Genomic DNA, 16,010 nt, shown 5'->3' on the forward strand with positions numbered 1-16,010 from the left:
CAGGGAAGGGGGCATAGGTAGCTGGGGAGGCAGGTATAAACGGACAAAGAGAGCCCGGCTGAGAAGAGGGCCTGGCTGGCTTGGAAGCACAGGCAGGTTAAGGGCTTCTGATGGGGGATGGGCTTATCTGCTGGGGCAGGGTGCATAATGTGGGGAAATGGGACTACCTGGGGAAGGGGGCCTGGCTCCAAGGGGGTATAGACTGAGGAGCAGGGTTAGGGAAGTGAGGAAGAGGGAATAGGCTGGTGACAAGGACCAGGGGCCTGGTTGGTATAGGGTATGAATTGGTATAAGGTGAAAAGGGGATTCCTGGCTTTTGCATGGGGAAGGGCTAGGGAGTGGCACCTGGCTAGGGGAGGAGGCACTCGCTAGGGAAGTTATCTGCACATAAAGTTGGGAGGGGCTGGATGCAGAGGGGGCACTGTTGTGAAGGCAGGGTGCACTGGCCAAGGAAGGGGGCATGGCCGCGGAAGAGGGCATAGGTTGGTGAAGAGGGCACTGCCTGGATAATGTGGGCCTTGCTGGGAGTGGGGGGAGGGCCTGGTGCTGCCCACGGAATTCTGCCCAGCAGAAGGCAGCAAACAAACCAGCAGAGTCCCATTTTACAGGCTTCTTTCTCCCTAAATACAAGAGAAATAACTATTTCTGTCTAGGGAACCCTTAAGATCTCACTGGGCCTGTCCCAGCTTCCTCCACTGGGTCTGCCTTCAGCTGGAAGGATGGGGAAGAGTAAACCCAGGCCAGATTCCAACCAGGCCCAGAGCACAAGCCAAGAAGGGGCCTTCGCTGTGGGATCTGGCAGGACATGAGGGATTTGCAGTCTGTTCCATTTTGTAACAGTGACCACAGTCACTGAGGACAGTTGACTGTTCTGGGCAATTGTGTGTGCAAAAGCCATGGGGTACTGTTCCCAAAGGGGTTCAATTCCAGAAGCAGCTTTCATTCATTTACTTACCATTCTTCATTTACTCCTCATGATCATGCACTTTTGCCTTAGCAGCCAAAGACAAGGACACCTATCTGGATTTGAAGCCCAGCTCATATACCCGCTTCCTAGCTTTGTGACTTGGATTAAGTCATCTAATCTTTCTGGGCTTCAGTTACCTCATCAGTAACATGGGACAGTTAATGCCCGTCTTAGAGGTATCTCTTGGGATGTTAGGTACATTAAATGAAAATATGTATAAAATGTGCAATAAATGTATCATTACCTAGGGGCCTAACACTATAACACTATCAGCTGTGGCAGCAACCACCCCTTCACTCTGTCTACAGTAATTTTGGAGCCACTTGGCCTCTTCCCGCAGGTCCTACAGTGGAAGCCAAAACTTCTTGGGCTGCAGCGTGAAAGCAAATCCCACTGGGGCTTACCAGAGTGTCCTCTTGGGGACAGGGGGGCCTGTGTGCGGGGACTCCTCAGGCCAGTCAGTATCTTCCTTCCTTCCACCCTTTTTCTACACACACACATAGACATGCGTATTTAAAAAAAAACCAAACTGGTATCATTCTATTTGGACTACTTTTTTTTTTTTAACTTAACAATACATTATAAGCATTTCCTTCTCTCCTTAGTCTTCAATACGATGATTTGAATGCCTGCATTCTAGCCTGTGAATGTGCCACAATTTATTTGTCCTATTCTATTGCTGGACATTTAGATTGCTTTCAGTTTCTCACTGCTACAAATATGCGACTGTAATATCCTTGTAGCTGAGTCTTTGTCTATATTTCTGATTATTCCCCTTTGATAAGATTTCTAGAAGTGATCTAGGTCCAAAGGAGAGGCTTTTAATGCATACTGGTAAATTGCCCTCCAGAAAGAGTGAGCCAATGTACACTCGCAGGGTGTGAGAGTGTTATTTTCCCATATAGTTGCAAACACTGAAAATTATCATCTTTGCTCATTTGTTAGGTGAAAGATGCTGTATTAGTTGACCCTTTGTTGATTACTAGTAAGGTAGAATATTCCTCTAAGTATTTGTTAGCATGTCTATTTCATTCATGCTGGAACAAATAATTCTTAATTTATTGCCTGTTCCTGACATTTGCTTAATTTTTTATGGGTAAGTTTGTCTTCTTCTTACGGATTTTTAATAGGTCCTTCCACTTTTCATTCGGATATTTTTTAAAAACAGTTTTTCCCGTACATTATTAGGCTCTCAGTGTTGTTTCTGACTTTTTGCGTGTGCTCAAGTTTAAAATTGTAATGGGGTCTATCTATCGATCTTTTTCTTTATGGTTTCTGTCTTGGTATCTTGCTTAGAAAGGGCTTCCCCATCCCGAGGTTGGATCAATATTCGTATATACTTTCAAGTTTTTTATGCTTTCTCTTTATATTTAACACTATTTAACATATCCACCTGGAAATTACTTGGGTGGAAGACAAGGACATAAATTGATTTTCTCCAATTATGGTAATTAACCAGTTAGCCCCACACCACTTACTGAATAATCCACCATTTCACCACTGATTTCAAGTGCCACCTTCCACATATATGACATTCTTATGAGAGGGTAAATCTCGTTTCAGCCAGTCACACAGAATAACTGCATTCCAGTGACCTCCATGTGAAACTGCCAGCTGTCCATTCATCCATTCACTCCATATTTACTGAAGAGAATGGTGATAAACAGTAGAGGTAGAGAGATAAAGATCCAGTCCCAGCGCTCACCATCTAGTAGAAATGGCAGATGGGAAAATAGACAGAAATAAACAGAAGGCAGCATGACCAGTGCTGTGATGAAAGGAAGCACAGAGGAAGGACACTTCATCAGACCTGGGGTGGCAGGGAGGCTTAGGAGGAGCTCGCAGAGGACACAGCCAGAGCAAAGGCAGGAGTGAAAGAACAGGGTGTCGGGACTTCCCTGGTGGCCCAGAGGTTGGGACTTTGCCTTCCAATGCAGGGGGTGAGGGTTCGATCCCTGGTCGGGAAGCTGGGATCCCACGTGCCTTGAGGCCAACAAACCAAAACACAAAAGGGAAGCAGTGTTGTAACAAATTCAATAAAGACTTTAAAAAAAAATGGTCCACATTAAAAAAAAAAAAAAAAAAGAACATGGTGTGTCCGTGTTCAGTGGAGCTGGAGGATAGAGGTGACAGGTGAGGGAGCTGTGGGAAAGAAGCTGCAGAGGGAGGCTGGCATGGTCTCCCAGCTTTAGTAACCATCGGTTTTACTCATAATATTACAAATTAAATAAATACACATTGAATGAGATACCATTTTTCATCAGTCAGATTAGCAAAGAAGTCAAGTTTGATAATATGCTGTGTTGATGGGAGAATGCAGAAACAGGCATTCTCAAACATACTGTTTCCCTTGTACATGACTAAAGAATATATTTTAAATGATACTATTGGTTGCTTTTGAGGAGGGGAACCAAGTTGCTGGGGGAAAAGGATGGGACGGAGCTTTGCACTGTGTGATCTCTTAAATGGCTGATATTTTGAACTATATGAGTTAATCAATAAATCTAAACCTAACTAACTCGCTAAATAAAACGCACATAGCTTTTGAACTGGCAGTCCATATCCAGGGACCTATACTACAGGTATACGTATTATACGGCAGTATATTTCAAGGCTATTCATTAGAGTGTTGTTTGTGCAAGTAAAACTCTAGATACAACCTAAATATCCTCAGTGAGGACTAGCTGAGTAAATTTTGGATCATCCATATGAATTGTTTCCTCTAGGGAGAGGGAAAGAAATGGGTGGGTGGGAGGAGGAAGGTGTTGAGCTTTTTCCTTTTAAACTATGTCCTTCGATAGAGTTGGATTTTTTTATTGCAAGGCTATATATCTCCTCATTCTCTCTCCTGCCAGCCCCTGGCAACCAACATTCTACTCTCTGTCTCTCAATTTGACTACTCTATGTACCTCATATAAGTGGAATCATACAATATTTGTCCTTTTGTGACTGGCTTATTTCACATAGCATAATGTCTTCAAGGTTCATCCACGTTGTAGCAGGTGTCAGAATTTCCTTTTTAAAGCTGAATAATAGTCCATCGTGTGTATATACCACATTTTGTTTATCCATTATATCATTGAATTTTTAAGTAGAAAGTTGTATCTATGTATCATCTAAAACCTAGAAAAAAATGATTTCAAAACACTATTTCCTTTCTTCCTCTTCCTCTGGGATAATTTAAATATCATAGGAATTATCTGCTCCTTGAAAGTTTGAAACAGTCCATTCGCTTGTGAAACTGCGCCTGGGCCTTTCTTTGAAGTGAGACTCTGACAGTCAGGTAGAGTCCTTGGAAGAAAAGCTATGCTGTGTAAAACAACCATAATTTATCTAAAATAGATAGGGACAAAAATTAGACAAAACAGTCAGGAGGTAAAGAGTAAATGTGAAATTTTTCTTATCTCTCAGAGGGTGAATCAAAGATACCATTTCAGTTTTGAAGTTGAAAAATTGAGAATTGTAGGCTTAAGCGTGGGGCTTACCGTCATAAAAATAACCACCAGTAGAACTAAAAGCGAATTGCCTATGCTCCCATTTAGAAGATTAAAAAAAAAAGAATAAAGGAAAGAGAAAACCTAGCCCTTGGAGCAACAGATAGAAAACAAGGGAAACAGAAATAGTGAACTGGCCTTTTGTCATGGGGTCGGGGAGGGCGTGGGAGGAGCCAGGTAGCTTCTGCCTTTTTTTCCTGGCGTCTTCATTTTTACTTTGGTTTAAATTATTTTGCATATGGAGATACCAAGGTTGTGCTCTGCGTCTGTGGCCTGTTCCTACTTGGAAAAAGAAGACATCTTCTTATCTCATTTTGATTCTGTTTTATTTCGGTGGGTATCTCCTAGGGGGATTATGCATATGCTCATTAACTCAGCCATCAAGTCCCAACTTGACTTTGAATAGGAAAGATGTGCCCCTTAAATATGTTTACTGCTCCTGAATTAATCTTGCCAAAACAGTGTGTTAACCATTGACCTAGATGATCTCTGTAGGCCCTTCCAGCTCCCTCTGCGTCTGTCTTGGTTTCTCTGTCTCTCTATCTCTCTGTCTCTGTCTCTCTCCTTCACACACACACACACACACACTCACACAAATCTAGGAAATGTCTCTGAACATTGTGTATGACCCCACAACACTACATGGCAGAAACAATAGGGAAGCAGTCTTGGTTTGGCGTAAGAAAGAAATGTTTTGATAATCAGAGCTATTCAAAGATATGAAAAACCATCTCACAAGGTGGTGAGTTCTCTGTTATTGGAGATGTGTAAGCCCAGGCTGGATAGCCACCACCTCAGAGGTTTTCAGGCCATTCAAGCGTCTAATGGGGATTTAGAAGAAATTTGAAAACAAAAGAGGTTTCTTTTACTTAGAGGTGGGGAGTGAGCCAGAAGAGAACCACAGAAGCCCCTGGGCATGGGGAAGGCCTGGGCCGGGAGCTGGGGGAGCACTAAAGGAGATTTGCCAGGCCTCTTTTACTCAGTTGAGTCCTCTTTCTAGGACCACAGAAATGTTCATCCCTCCCCCAGGGATGGCCCTGATGAGTCTTGAGTTTGGAAACACAACAGTATTGTGGAGCTGCAGGAATAGCCTAAGGTGGAGACACCGCAACTGCAATGTTGACTCCAGCCCTTGTTCCTAAGTGCAAAACTACCGGTTGAGCGGGCTTGCAGAGTTGCCCAAGGGACCTGTTCTAATGAATAGCCTAGAAACACTGGAATACATTCTCAAGTGTGTAAATAGTGCTTCTGACATATTTGAGGGGGCTTGAAAACAGTTTAAGTATCCTAATCAGTTCAACCAAATACACTGAGTATCTCTACTAGCAGGCACTGCTGGCTGGGTAGGGGCCCCAAAATAATTAAGACTGAGTTTGTGCTCTCCATGGCAGCCTCACGGCCTCGGAGATGAGAAGCACACAAATCCAAGTGACTGCCAACCCAAGGCCCAGCCTTAAGTGCTGTGGTCCAGTTAAGAAGATGAGGAAGTGAAGTGGGAATGCTCTGGGCCAGCTTGGAGTAGGGAGGAAGAGGGAACGGGAAGCTCGGAAAGTTCATCTCAGATTTAGGGGGGAAGCCCTCAAGGGAAGAGCGTCCCAGGCTGTGAGGTCCCCAGGAGGCAAACACCAGAGGTGGCAGTGGGCGAGACACGAGTAAAGAAGGGTTGTTCGCATCTCCAGCGTCTGTTTCCCTCCATCACCACAAAAGCCTCCAATCTCCTTTTTGGGGGTGCGAACCCCTGTCACCCTCTTGGGGTGACAGCGGTTCACCTCCAGGACCCTCCCCTTTCAGGTCTGCCAATCAAAGCACCGATTCTTCCGGGCCACAGTGATTGGCTCAAGGTGAATCTATGGCTTGGGCCTGCCCAATCAGAGTGAAGCCCATGAGCACACGCGCTCTGTTGCTCCTTTGAGCTTGTGAGAAACAAAATCCGGAGCCCCTGCCGTCTTGCATCTGTGGGAGCTGGCGGGGGAGGGACTGCATTGACCAGGGTGGCCGAGGTGAAGCCACCAAGGTTCATCACCAAACTGAGTCACCTCCTAGGAAGAGGCTAATAAGGCTTTCCTGGAATTGGAGGTGAGTTCAAAGTTCTTGCAAAATCACGTCAGAATTTTGTTTGAAACAAAAGCGGAAGGAAATGGGGAGCGGCAGCGGTGTTTTCCCATGTCCACGAAGCCGCTTTATCTGGGCTTCTCAGCTACCTTGAAACCAAGAACGGGCTACTCGGGGTATTCTAGCCCCTGGGGAGTGGGCTCTCTAAGGAGTAAGTGAGAACTCGGGGGCCTGTGGCAGTCTGATGTGAATGAGTGTTTGTCCATTCCCAGGAATGCAAGCATCCCTGAGGGGTCCTGGGAGTAACCGGGTTCTGATCCCAGTCATGAGTTTCTGATCATGAGCTGCCTTCCCGTAGGGCCCAGATTCAGTGACCAGCCACATCCGAGAAGAGAGAATATTTCTGCCACTTGCTCCATCCTTTGTGGAAAAAAATCTTCTGTACTCAGGAGTTAGAATGTTACCCTAGGGGCAGTAGAATCCGTTAAAAGTTTGTTTTTCAGAAGGAATGAGACATCAGAGCTATGCTTTAGAGATAAGGAATCTTAGGGGAAAGAATGGATTGCAAGGAGAGAGATTGGAGGCAAGAGGCTGATTTGAGAGGCTGTCTTTTCATCCATGACAGACGACGCTGACGTGGCCTGGGGCTGTGGCAGCAGGGAGAGAACAGGGGACCAAAGTGATGGACACTGGGAGTAGAATTAACATTTGTTTTATGAGGAGGGTAAAGACAAAGACAGGATCAGAGGTGATTCCCTGGTTTCTGGCTGGAGTATCTCAGGAAGAGGTCCACTGAGATAGGCCCTTAAAAATCCCTTCAATTACCAATCAAGTAGAGTGTCCCCAGTTTCACATATACAACCTTTGTACACTAAAGCTTTTTGTACCTCTGAGCCAAACTGAAAGGAGCATATGAGTGAGCACAGACTCTTAGAAATGATACACAAGAAACTCCAAGGAGACCAACTCAGCAGCTGAGAATAGGGTGTAAAAGCACTGATTATTCAAAATATAAATAGAGTTTAAAATTTTAAGTATATAATCAAATTTTAAGAATAAAAGCAGTACGGGATTTCCCAGGTGGTCCAGTGGTTAGGACTCCACGCTTTCACTGCCAGGGGCCCGAGTTCAATCCCTGGTCAGGGAACTAAGATCCCACAAGCCACATGGCACAGCCAAATAAATAAATAAATAAAAGCAGTAGCAAGACAAGAGTGTGTCACCCATCAGTAGTCACCAAGCTGAGAATTTTTCAGTTGATAATAATAAGACAGGAGCTTCAGCAGGACAATGCAGGGAGGGCTCTACACCCTTCCTCCTGTAGTTCTCTAGTAGGTAACTATTTGACCACAGTTCACAGCCTGTCTCTTTGTCATACACACATCCCACTGCTTTCAAGGAAAGCAAATAATCCTCAGAGACAGTAAAGTCTAAATTCCACATCTTTTGGTTAAAATGGTAAATTGTATTTATTTTACTATAATAAGAATCATATTATATATACATATGTATACATATACATTTATACAGTAATATACATACAGATATACATACATGCATATATAAATGAAACACTAAAAAGCTACAAGCCAAATGTCAGCAGTGAATTGTGAAGTCTGAATTGTGAGATTATGAGATTTTTACTTTCTTTTTTTTGTTTTTGGCTTTGTAGGGTCTTTGTTGCTGCACGAGGCTTTCTCTAATTGCCCTGAGCGGGGGCTACTCTTTGTTGCAGTGTGCGGGCTTCTCATTGCGGTGGCTTCTCTTGTTGTGGAGCACGGGCTCTAGGCGCGCGAGCTTCAGTAGTTGTGGCACACGGGCTTAGTTGCTCCGAGGCATGTGGGATCTTCCTGGACCAGGGCTTGAACCTGTGTCCACTGCATTGGCAGGTGGATTCTTAACCAGTGCACCACCAGGGAAGCCCGAACACATTACTTTTTCAGGGAAAAATAAGTGTGTTTCTTTAAATCCACTTGAGTTTGCTTGAACAGGCTCTTTGCTTTGGCCAAGGAGGAGGCAGGCCCTAGGGGCAGATGCACGTGTGTTCCACCGCAGGAATTTCTCCTCTCCAGGCCTGCCCTCCACCTTTACAAGGCGATTTCAGGCTTGCAGAGCTCATGAGGAGTCTCTCGCTCACACGTGGGCATTGTCGGAGGGCACGTACAAGGTCTCTTTGAATCTCATAGATGAATTTACAGCCGTTTCATGAGGGATTCCTCCCGATGGCCCCAGAAGCTATGTTGGGACTGTTCTGCCTGACTTACAGCCAAGAGTCATGTCAAGGCTGCGTGTGGCAGCAGCACAGTGCGGTGGGAAACGTGACACAGACGAGTCAGCCGTGGAATTCTGCAGTGTGACCATCAGCCCAACACTCCCCCTCTCTGGCCCTTCCTTCCTTCATTGCTAAGATGAGGGGATCATTAATTCCATTAAAAGCAGTATAATTTTTTCCTGAAATCGGACCCACAATGGATTTTGAGTTTTGCATCATTTGCAAAGCAGTTTCTGTTTCTTTCTTCTGCTTCTACTGATGCAGAGACCTGAGGCCCACTACAATGCCTTGTCTAAAAGCAGAACCACTAAACCTTGGTGACACAAAGAAATTGCCGCAGAAACTTTGAAATTTAAGAACTTTCTGTTTTGCTTTGTTGTTTGTTGTTTTGACTTTTTACTTTGAGCCAGGTCAAATTTTTAGCCTTGATGTATTTCCCTCACTGATCTTTGAAGAGAGAAGGGAGGTCCCCAGAGGCCAAGGTGGGGAGGGCGATAGGCAGACAGGATGGCAGGGAGCACCGCTTAGAGTTCTGTTAACAAACAAAATTCACCTGAGTGAATTTGAAGATCAATTGGCTTTATTCAGCAATTCACAAATGGGACAGCATCCCATCCACCAAGTAGTGAGGAGCTCCAAGGAACTGTACAAAACGGAAGGTTTTGAAAGGCAGAGAAGGGGTGGGACAAAGAAGTCATCAACAAAATAAGGGGTTATTTCAGACAGAGGTCACCTTCCTTTTGGGGAAGGCAGGGGTCTATGTGGCAGACTACCTCACTAGTGCTGGCCAGGAAATTCCAGACTGACTGGTTAAAGTCACTTTCATGGGATGGGCTAAAACTGCAATTTGGTTACGTATTAAGTCTTGGTTTACTGATGTGGGGCATAGCACACGTGACTTCATTTTGGGTCTGTTGTTTCTTTGTTTAACAGTTCTATTTGAGTAGAATAGGCATGGCAAGAATAAACACAAAATGTTAACAGAGGGCTTCCCCGGTGGCGCAGTGGTTGAGAGTCTGCCTGCCGATGCAGGGGACACGGGTTCGTGCCCCGGTCCACATGCCGCGGAGCGGCTGGGCCCGTGAGCCATGGCCGCTGAGCCTGCGCGTCCGGAGCCTGTGCTCCGCAACGGGAGAGGCCACAGCGGTGAGAGGCCCGTGTACCGCAAAAAAAAAAAAAAAAAAAAAAAAATGTTCACAGGGGTTTTCTCCCAGGAGAATTATGGAATTTAATTTCTCCAGATTATTGACAGTGAGCATATATTACAGTTTTATTTTATATTGTATTTCAATAAAAATCAATCAGTGTAAAGATTCCTAGATACTGTGAGACTCATTAAAATCATTTTGTAGTATTCTTTTCTGCAAACAAAAGACCTTTTTAAATTAAGAAAAACATCATTTAAAATTGCAAATGCTTTTCTTTTTTTAATGAAAAAACAATTAGCCATGACTTTTTTCCAGTGAATAAAAATTTCCCTAACAGGCTTGCTCTAAATGTTAAATTTTAAAAATTTCAGTATGGTAGTGCTACCTCCATACACAATAGCTAGCCTGATTAAAAGTTAAAGTCTTTCTTAAAACACAGAAAATCATTATAATGAATAATTCAAGTTAAAAAAATTTTAATTCAGTGTTTTCCTAAAAGTAGCTTCATATTTTAAGTACTCATTAGAAAAACGAAGCTGCAAAGTAATTTGTAAAATGAGACCACTACACATCTATCAGAATGACTAAAAATAAAAAATGATGACGACACCAAATGCTGGTGAGGATGCAGAGAAACCTGATTGCGCATACACTGCTGGTGAGAACGCACAATGGTACAACCACTCTGGAAAATAGCTTCTTCACAAACTAAACATACACTTATAATATGACCCAGAAATTGCACTCCTGGGCATTTTTTTCCCAGAGAAATGAAGCCTTGTGCTCACACAAAACACCTGTATATGGATGTTTATAGCAGGGGTTGTAACAACCCCAAACTGGAAACAGCCCAGATGTCCTTCAACAGGTGAATGGTTAAGTGAACTACAGTACATCCATATCATGGAATCCTAGTTAGCACTAAAAACGACTGAAGTTTTGATATATGTAAAAACTTGGACAAATGTCCACTTTCCTCATTTGTAACAGGGAGGAGGTTGTCTCAAGAGCCTTCCTGTTTGGGAATTCACGATACAGATGAGCAGAGTGGGGCAGGATGAGAGCATGTTTGAAAGAGCTTAGGGATTTTATTTTACTTTATTTTATTTTTTAGAACTTTTAGAGATTCAAAATAATCAGAAGGAAGTGGCTTGATGAAGGCCAACTGTCATGCTTCATGGGAGCCCATTTTGGAAGCTGGGAACCCAGGAGAAGGGGAGTTTAGGGTAGGTGCATTCTGTTGGCACAAGACGAAGTCTGCTCAGCTGTAGTGAACTTTAAGGTTGTTGCTTTCTCACACTGAGATGGGACAGGGTGGATTTGAGGCCTAAACTGAAAGGATTCTGTGTTCCCAGGAACATAAGGAAATATCTTGTTCTGATACACAAAATTAAGGGTTCATCAGTCAAGGCAACTAAAGAACTGGAGAGAGCCACATTGCCTCCTGAACACTGGGAGCAATGGGAAGTCCGGTGTCAAGGGCACATTCATCTGGTGTAACAGTATTTGTCATGTGATTCTCAAGCACGACCAGTGTCTGCACTGTGTTCAGGCTAGGAAGTGAAGTACGCAGTTCAGAGCCCACGAAAATCTCCACAAGCTCAGTTGCTGCACATGATGCACCAAGGCGGGATTTTACATCCGGGACAGGAACCCCGCTAAAACCGGAAGCACCCCTTGCTACGGGGTCTACTGGGGGCATACGTAGTGTCTCCCAACAGCCAATCCTAGTGCCAGGAGTGTTTAGGAGGCGTAGCCGTGGAGAGACAGTGGCCAATGGCAGAGAGGGCCGTTAATAGAGTGAGGGCAGCCGCGGGTGAGGGGAAGAGAGTACAGCCGCCACGGGAGGCTGAGGAGCTCTAGCCGGTTGGGTGGTTAGACTGTTGACGCGAACTGTAGCGGTACTTCAGCCACCAAACTTCGATTCTCGCCTGCCCTTAAACATCATGGGAGATGCACAGAGTGAGCATCAGCGGATGTTACGACGCCACAAGCGCGAGAAGGCAGAGCTGCAGGCCCACATTCAGGGCATGAAGAGCTCGGTCCCCAAGAGGGACGAGAAGAGAAGAAAGCAGTTGCTCCTCGATGTGGCCCGCCTCGAGGCCGAGATGGAGCAGAAGCAGCAGCAGGAGCTGCAGAAGTTCCAGGAGAGTTTCCCTGATAACAGCAACCTCGATTCAGTCACTGAAGATCTGGGCAAGCTGGATCTCGAGGACAAGCCTCCTCACCTCTCGAGGGCACAGAGAAGGCGCGAAAGAAAGGTGGCCCTCGAGAGAGAAAGGCAGGAGAGGATGGCCAAGGCTGAGATGGAGCATCTGGCCAGCTTCCGCCATGACGAGGAAAGGAAGCTCGACGGCATCCTGTGGGCCAGGAATCTGGAGATGAAGGCTATCCCGGCCGACGGCCACTGCATGTACCGCGCCATCCAAGACCAGCTGGTGTTCTCCGTGACCGTGGAGAGCCTGCGGAGGCGCACCGCCGAGTACATGCGGAAGCATGTCGAGGACTTCCTGCCCTTCTACAGCGACCCCGAAACCGGCGACGCCTGCAGCCGCGACGACTTCTTGAGCTACTGCGACGACATCGTGCTCAGCACGTCGTGTGGAGGCCAGCTCGAGCTGAGGGCCCTGTCGCACGTCCTGCAGACCCCCATCGAGGTGATCCAGGCCAACTCGCCCGCCGTCGTCTACGGAGAGGAGTACACCAAGAAGCCGCTCACCCTGGTCTACAAGAGCTCCTCCACCTGCGGGGAGCACTACAACTCGGTGAAGCCGCTCGACACCGGCTCCGTCAGGTGCCTGGCCTGCCGTCTCTTGTAGGCCCGCTGCCGCCATCGCCGTGGCGGCTGCCGTTGGAGCCGAAGCTGCCGCCGCCGCGTCTCCTCAGCAGGCTCCGCTTTTTTCCTTCGGTTTTCTCAGGGTTTTGTTGATTCATTTTACTCAGAGTTCACCCCCTCTCTCCACCCCCGCCCCCCCTTCTTCCTCCCTCGCTCTTCTATCCTCCTCGATCGTCCCTGGGTTGCTTCTTTCACGGGGTTAGGGGAACCGGAGGCCGGTGACCAGGAAGACATCTGCACCGTCCTACCCTAGCGGAGTGACTATGCCAAGTTCCCACCTTTCTTGCTCCGCGGCATGTGGGGTTGGGTCTTCCCCGACCAGGGCTGGAACCCGTGTCCCCAGGATTCTTAACCACTGAGCCACCAGGGAAGCCCTAGTATTTTGTTTTGTTTTTTCATAAAACCTTGTATGGTTGCAAATTAATGACAGTTGTTTAGATGTTTTCTGAATTCTAAATAATGTTTGTTAACTTTAGAAGTTAAATGTAAGCGTTAAATGTAGAAAGTAGATTTACCGAAACTGATAGGCTAGATAAGGCTTGCTCTAAGATGTGAAAGATCTCAATTTAATTTCCTTTATTAAATATAAGAAAGGACATGACTTTATTCAAGTAGTTGATTCATTTCATTATATCTGCAACTGATGTGAAGTAAGAAGAGACAAACTGATAGGTAGTTTAACTGACTGTGAGGGGTGACATCAACTAGTAAGTTTCCTTTATTCTCAGACATAAAAGGGTATAACGCTGTTCAAGCACTTGGTCCACTTTGTTCTATCTACAACTGGTATGAGTGTGAAAGATCTGAACTTAGTCGTTTTCCTTAATTCTTAGAGATAAAAAGTATTTAAAGAGAGATTTTAAAAAGTATTAAAGTCGTTGATTCATTTTGTTATATCTGCAACTGCTATGAAGCACAAAAAATGAGCAATATACTTTTGTTGATATTTGAGACTTGTTGATATCTTGAATTTGCCAAAAAAAAGTAAAAGTGAAATGATTTGCAGTAAACAATTTAAAAAAATTTAACCTTTAGGTTCTGTACTTCAGTGAGATTACTTACATTCATTTAAAAAATTCTTTGTACACACCAAATGTTCTAAACTAAAACATACGAAGGGGAAAAGGCGAACAGTAGTTTGTTTAAAGAATAAAAGCAGTTTAAAAAAATACCTGGTTTTCTATTTTTGTATAGCTGACTGAGTTCATATAGAGTTTGTATCCCAGGATCGACTTCAGCAAAGGAATCCTGGAGGGTTAGGGAGCAGGAGGGAAGGGGGAGGACACAGTGACAGATGAGGCTTTTGGAAGGAGGAATGGGCCTGCAGTCCTGATGGTGGTCTGGAGTGGAATATCTCCCAGGGAAGGATATAGGGAGGAATAAGATAGTTGAAGCTATCCTGAGTTGATGTTTCACTCAGTGAAAACATCATGAAATGGCTCCAGTTAAGGATGTTCTCATTGCTATGCATGACAAAGTACTTGCACTTTCAAAAACTTGCCAGTCCAGGGCTAGTTGCAGGAGGGAAAGAAGTGCCACTGTTTTTTTCTTTTTTTTTTTTTTTTGAAGGCAGGGCGTGTGTTGGGGGGAATCTCTTTTCAAAATGCAAATATAGAAATCCTGCCAGATAGCTCGCTGTGTAAATGTGTGCATCAGATACATTTTCAGATAGCCAGCTGTCTGAGAAGAGGAAGTCCCTGAGAAAACTAGGTATTTGGACGCATTGTGAGAAGAGCGCCTTTTATAGGGATGAGAATGCTGGCTGGGGAAGGAAGAATAGGCCAGGAAGGGAGGCATAATCTGTAGAAGGGGGCCTGGCTGGGACAAAGGGTGAAAACTGGGGAAGGGGTCAGTCTAGGAGGATGAATGGGCCGTGGCAGGGGAAAGGGGAACAGGCAGAAGAAGGGGAGACGGCGAGGTAAGGACACCTGTGTGGACTGGGGCACAGGGTGAAGAAGGAGGCCAGGCTAGGAAGGGGATAATGGAGCGGGGGCTGCTTAGGGAAGGAGGACTCGGCTGGTCAAGGGAAAGAGGCTTAGTTGAGTTAGGAGGCAAAGGATGAGAGAGGAATCCTTGAGTGTTAAAGGGTAAAAACCCTGGGGAATGGCACCTGACCAGGGAAAGAGATCTGGCTGGGAAAGTAGGCTTAAGCTGGGGAAGAGGGTGAGGCTGGGGAAGGGGCCTGGATGTGGGAAGGGGCCTGTCTTGTAAAAGGAGCAGAGACTTGATAGGGTGGCACAAGCTGAGGATGGGAGACTGGCTGGGCTGGGGGAGATTGGGGGGAGAAAATATCCTGGCAGGGAAAGGTGGCCTGCCTGGGGAGGGGCTCTGGCAGGGGAATGGGGCCTGGGAAGGAGGCACAGGCAAGGAAAGGAAGCTGGTGGCGGGAGAGGTTCGAATGCTGAGACCAACATAGGCTGGGCATGGGATAATCGGTGGGTTGATGGACCTGCCTGGAAGAGGGGGATTAGCAGGTGGGGAGGGCCTGCTAGGGCAGGGATCCTGCCTGGGAAGGAAGGCGTGTGTCCTGGCTGAGGGAGGGCACATGGTTGAGGAAAGGGACCTAGCTGGGGGCACAGGCTAGGGATGGGGAAAAGGTCTGGCTGAGGAGGGGGAATAAGCTAGGGGAGGGGTTTGGTTGAGGAAGGGGTATACCGGTTGAGGAAAGGTACCTTACTGGGAAGGAGGCCCGCCTAGGGAAATGAGCTTAGACTGGGGGAGAGGCTGTTAGGTCCCTGGGTGAAGAGAGCCTGGCTGTGGGGAGGAGTTTGGCTGGGAAAGACTTCCCAGCTGGGGGCATGTGTGTGTGAAGGGGTCCCGGCAGGGAAATGTCACATGGTTGGGGAGGGGACTTTACTGGTGTTGGAGAGCTGAGAGAGGAGGATGCTTGGCCAGGGAAGGGGGCCTTTTTTTTTTTTTTTTTCTGGGGATGGCAGAAGTGTGTTTGTTCTGGGTCCACCCACCGAGCCAATTAGGGTGCTGGGGGTGCGAAGCGGATGTAAAGGGTGGGCCGAGACAGTCCCGGGGACGGCCTAGGCCTCCACGGCCCGGCCGTTGATGATGCGGATGTGGCGGATGATGTCGTGGATGGCTTCTGACGTGGTGCCCTGGCCCCCGATGTCTGGGGTGTGCATATTTTCATTGTCCATGGATGCCAAGACGGCCTTGCGGATGGAGGTGGCGTAGGAGTGGAGCTTGAGGTGGTCGAGCATCATGCGACTTGGCACTGGCTATGAAAGGC

At 46.4% G+C, this 16,010-nt stretch overlaps 1 protein-coding gene across 1 annotated transcript; it reads left to right on the forward strand.

Moving 5' to 3' along the window:
* Window positions 1–10,351: 10,351 nt before the first annotated feature.
* Window positions 10,352–13,139, forward strand: LOC309796364 (OTU domain-containing protein 6A-like). Its single transcript, XM_082609392.1, has one exon. The coding sequence runs from the start codon at window positions 11,880–11,882 to the stop codon at window positions 12,750–12,752; it is 873 nt and encodes a 290-aa protein (XP_082465518.1). The 5' UTR covers window positions 10,352–11,879; the 3' UTR covers window positions 12,753–13,139.
* Window positions 13,140–16,010: the final 2,871 nt, after the last annotated feature.

Source organism: Mesoplodon mirus (genome assembly GCF_964341445.2).
Source record: "Mesoplodon mirus genome assembly, chromosome: X".
Taxonomy (NCBI): Eukaryota; Metazoa; Chordata; class Mammalia; order Artiodactyla; family Ziphiidae; genus Mesoplodon; species Mesoplodon mirus.

Bases quoted from the DNA above. Each gene is read 5' to 3' on its own strand.
- LOC309796364 (XM_082609392.1), top strand. From the start codon at position 11,880: ATGGGAGATGCACAGAGTGAGCATCAGCGGATGTTACGACGCCACAAG.